Source organism: Lampetra fluviatilis, unplaced genomic scaffold (assembly GCF_964198595.1).
Source record: "Lampetra fluviatilis unplaced genomic scaffold, kcLamFluv1.1 SCAFFOLD_745, whole genome shotgun sequence".
NCBI lineage: Eukaryota > Metazoa > Chordata > Hyperoartia > Petromyzontiformes > Petromyzontidae > Lampetra > Lampetra fluviatilis.
In genome coordinates this window covers 46,772-51,214 of record NW_027620475.1, presented here as the reverse complement: position 1 = coordinate 51,214, position 4,443 = coordinate 46,772, and the positions used below count along the sequence as shown (strand labels likewise).

The 4,443-nt window shown below is 59.3% G+C and overlaps 1 protein-coding gene across 1 annotated transcript in view; it reads right to left on the bottom strand.

Moving 5' to 3' along the window:
- Positions 1-1,156: 1,156 nt before the first annotated feature.
- Positions 1,157-4,443, bottom strand: part of LOC144953965 (uncharacterized) — a gene marked incomplete at both ends in the record, with an annotated part of 48,166 nt that continues 44,879 nt past the window's right edge. Inside the window, 2 exons of the mRNA XM_078884560.1 lie at positions 1,157-1,399; positions 4,308-4,395. Coding sequence (XP_078740686.1) covers positions 1,157-1,399; positions 4,308-4,395 — 331 coding nt within the window. The remainder of the gene's footprint in view (positions 1,400-4,307; positions 4,396-4,443) is intronic.

Sequence of the window (4,443 nt, the reverse complement as noted above, 5' to 3'; positions counted from 1 at the left end):
CATCTACCCACCCACCCGCCCACACCACTCATCTACCCACTCATCTACCCACCCACCCGCCCACCCACTCATCTACCCACTCATCTACCCACCCACCCGCCCACCCACTCATCTACCCACTCATCTACCCACCCACCCGCCCACCCACTCATCTACCCACTCATCTACCCACCCACCCGCCCACCCACTCATCTACCCACTCATCTACCCCACTCATCTACCCACTCATCTACCCACCCACCCGCCCACCCACTCATCTACCCACTCATCTACCCACCCACCCGCCCACCCACTCATCTACCCACTCATCTACCCACCCACTCATCTACCCACTCACCCGCCCACCCACTCATCTACCCACTCACCCGCCCACCCACTCATCTACCCACTCATCTACCCACCCACCCGCCCACCCACTCATCTACCCACTCATCTACCCACTCATCTACCGACTCATCTACCCACCCACCCGCCCACCCACTCATCTACCCACTCATCTACCCACTCATCTACCCACTCATCTACCCACCCACCCGCCCACCCACTCATCTACCCACTCATCTACCCACCCACCCGCCCACCCACTCATCTACCCACTCATCTACCCACCCACTCATCTACCCACTCACCCGCCCACCCACTCATCTACCCACTCACCCGCCCACCCACTCATCTACCCACTCATCTACCCACCCACCCGCCCACCCACTCATCTACCCACTCATCTACCCACTCATCTACCGACTCATCTACCCACCCACCCGCCCACCCACTCATCTACCCACTCATCTACCCACTCATCTACCCACTCATCTACCCACCCACCCGCCCACCCACTCATCTACCCACTCATCTACCCACCCACCCGCCCACCCACTCATCTACCCACTCATCTACCCACCCACCCACCCACTCATCTACCCACTCATCTACCCACTCATCTACCAACCCACCCGCCCACCCACTCATCTACCCACTCATCTACCCACTCACCCGCCCACCCATCTCCTAGCCTACCTGCCGGCCTGCCTGCGAGGGTGACTACTGGCGCTTGAGTTGAGGGAGACTGCGGGTGACTACTGACGCTTGAGGGTGACTACTGGCGCTCGAGTTGAGGGTGACTGAGGGTGACTACTGGCGCTTGAGGGTGACTCACCTTGAGGTTGAGGCTGGCGGGCAGCGGGGGTGGCGAGGGAGCGGTAACGCTTGAGTTGAGGGTGACTACGGGTGACTGTGGGCGACTCACCTTGAGGTTGAGGGTGACTACGGGTGACTGTGGGTGACTCACCTTGAGGTTGAGGCTGGCGGGCAGCGGGGGTGGCGAGGGAGCGGTGAGGCTGGGCAGGCTGCTCAGCTTGGTGCCGTTCTTCACCAGAGTCACGTGATCCTCAAAGTCCTTCTGGGAAACCACGGGGGGGACATGGGGGGGGGGACATGGGGGGGGCATGGGGGGGGGGGACATGGGGGGGGGGGGTATGGGGGGGGGGTGGGGGCATGGGGAGGGGGCCAGGGGTGGGGGGGTGGGGGGCCAGGGGTGGGGGGGGTGGGGACATGGGGGGGGGGGTGGGGGCATGGGGGGGGTGGGGGCATGGGGGGTGGGGACATGGGGGGGTGGGGGCATGGGGGGGGGTGGGGGCATGGGGGGTGGGGACATGGGGGGGTGGGGGCATGGGGGGGGGGGCCGGGGGGTGGGGGCATGGGGGGGGTGGGGGGCATGGGGGGTGGGGACATGGGGGGGGTGGGGGCATGGGGGGTGGGGACATGGGGGGGTGGGGGCATGGGGGGGGGGCCGGGGGGTGGGGGCATGGGGGGGGGTGGGGGCATGGGGGGGTGGGGACATGGAAGGGTGGGGGCATGGGGGGGGGCGTGGGAGAGGGGTCATAAGTTTTTCTCCCACGAATCCGTTCCGGTGACGTGCGTGTGTGGACGTGTGTGTGTGTATGTGTGTGTGTATGTGTGTGTACGTGTTTGTGTGAACGTGTGTGTGTGTGTACGTGCGTGTACGTGTGTGTGTACGTGTGTGTGTGTACGTGTGTGTGTATGTGTGTGTACGTGTTTGTGTGAACGTGTGTGTGTGTGTACGTGCGTGTACGTGTGTGTGTACGTGTGTGTGTGTGTACGTGTGTGTACGTGTGTGTGTACGTGTGTGTACGTGTGTGTGTATGTGTGTGTGTGTACGTGTGTGTGTACGTGTGTGTACGTGTGTGTACGTGTGTGTACGTGTGTGTGTGTACGTGTGTGTGTGTACGTGTGTGTGTACGTGTGTGTACGTGTGTGTGTATGTGTGTGTACGTGTGTGTGTACGTGTGTGTGTGTACGTGTGTGTGTACGTGTGTGTACGTGTGTGTACGTGTGTGTGTGTGTACGTGTGTGTGTATGTGTGTGTACGTGTGTGTGTACGTGTGTGTGTGTACGTGTGTGTGTACGTGTGTGTGTGTACGTGTGTGTACGTGTGTGTACGTGTGTGTGTACGTGCATGTACGTGTGTGTGTATGTGTGTGTGTGTACGTGCGTGTACGTGTGTGTGTGTACGTGTGTGTGTACGTGTGTGTACGTGTGTGTACGTGTGTGTGTATGTGTGTGTGTGTACGTGCGTGTACGTGTGTGTGCGTGTGTGTGTGTACGTGCGTGTACGTGTGTGTGTGAACGCGTGTGTGTGTACGTGTGTGTACGTGTGTGTACGTGTGTGTGTACGTGTGTGTGTGTACGTGCGTGTACGTGTGTGTGTGTACGTGTGTGTGTACGTGCATGTACGTGTGTGTGTATGTGCGTGTGTGTACGTGCGTGTACGTGTGTGTGTGAACGCGTGTGTGTGTACGTGTGTGTACGTGTGTGTACGTGTGTGTACGTGTGTGTACATGTGTGTACGTGTGTGTACGTGCGTGTACGTGCGTGTACGTGTGTGTGTACGTGTGTGTACGTGTGTGTACATGTGTGTACGTGTGTGTACGTGCGTGTACGTGCGTGTACGTGTGTGTGTGTACGTGTGTGTGTGAACGCGTGTGTGTACGTGTGTGTACGTGTGTGTACGTGTGTGTATGTGTGTGTGTGTACGTGCGTGTACGTGCGTGTACGTGTGTGTGTGTACGTGTGTGTGTGAACGCGTGTGTGTACGTGTGTGTGTATGTGTGTGTGTGTACGTGTGTGTGTGAACGCGTGTGTGTACGTGTGTGTGTACGTGTGTGTGTGTACGTGTGTGTGTGAACGCGTGTGTGTACGTGTGTGTGGACGTGTGTGTGTACGTGTGTGTGTACGTGTGTGTGTACGCGTGTGTGTACGTGTGTGTGTGTACGTGTGTGTGTACGTGTGTACGTGTGTGTGTGAACGCGTGTGTGTACGTGTGTGTGTGTACGTGTGTGTGTGTACGTGTGTGTGTACGTGTGTGTGTGTACGTGTGTGTGTACGTGTGTACGTGTGTGTGTACGTGTTCCAGTCTGAGACTGGAGCATGCCACTAAGAGGTGGGGCCTTACCATCAGCCCCACCAAAACTAAGCACCTGCCTGGGTATATTGTACCATCGGACACTCCACCCCCACAACTCCCAATCGGTGATGGGGCAGTAGTGGAGAGTTTCCCATACCTGGGCAGTGTGCTCATGACCGGCTCCGGTTTAACAGCAGAGGTCTCACTCCGAATCAGTCAAGTGGCAATATCTTTTCATCGGTTGCGTAACGCTGTGTGGAAGCAACCTGGTCTGTCGCTCCGCACGAAGCTTCAGGTCTTCTCGGCCACGGTCATTCCCTCCCTTCTCTACGCTTGCGAAACGTGGACCCCCCCCTAATGGAGCATCTTCGCCAGTTGGAAACAAACATTTAGGCTGGCCTGCCTACGATCCATCCTGGATTTAACCTGCAGGCTGGATTGTGTGAGGAGCTCACAAGTCCTTGAAAGATCTGGGCAAAGTCCCATCGGTGAGCTCCTCCGGCAGGCAAGGCTGCGTTGGCTGGGTCATGTAGCCCGCATGCCCAGCCACCGCATGCCTAAACAGCTCTTGTTCGGCCGGATCGAGGGGGCTAAACGGGCGCGACACGGGCTAGAGAAGAGATGGAGTGATGTGGTACAGGAGGATGTGGAGCTGAGTGGACTTGCCGATGACTGGTACCAGCGGTGTCAAGATCGGCCTCTGTGGAGGAGGCTCGTGAAGGACGCTGCTACTGGGCAGTTGGAGGCAGTCGCCCTCCAACAACAACGGAGGGCGGAGGAGCGACGCTCACAACAACGAGCGGAGCGCCGGGTGGCTAAAGCACAGCAAGATTGGCCCGAATGGGGGGGGGGGGCCGGGGGGTGGGGGGCGACGCTCGCTCACCCTGATCTGCTCCACCTTGACACGCACGTCCTTCTTGACGGCGATGCACGACTCCTCCGCCTGCCGCTGAGCCAACTGGGACAGGGGCCTGGGGGGGAGGAGGGGGGGGGGAGGGAGTGGGGTTGGTGGTGCAGCT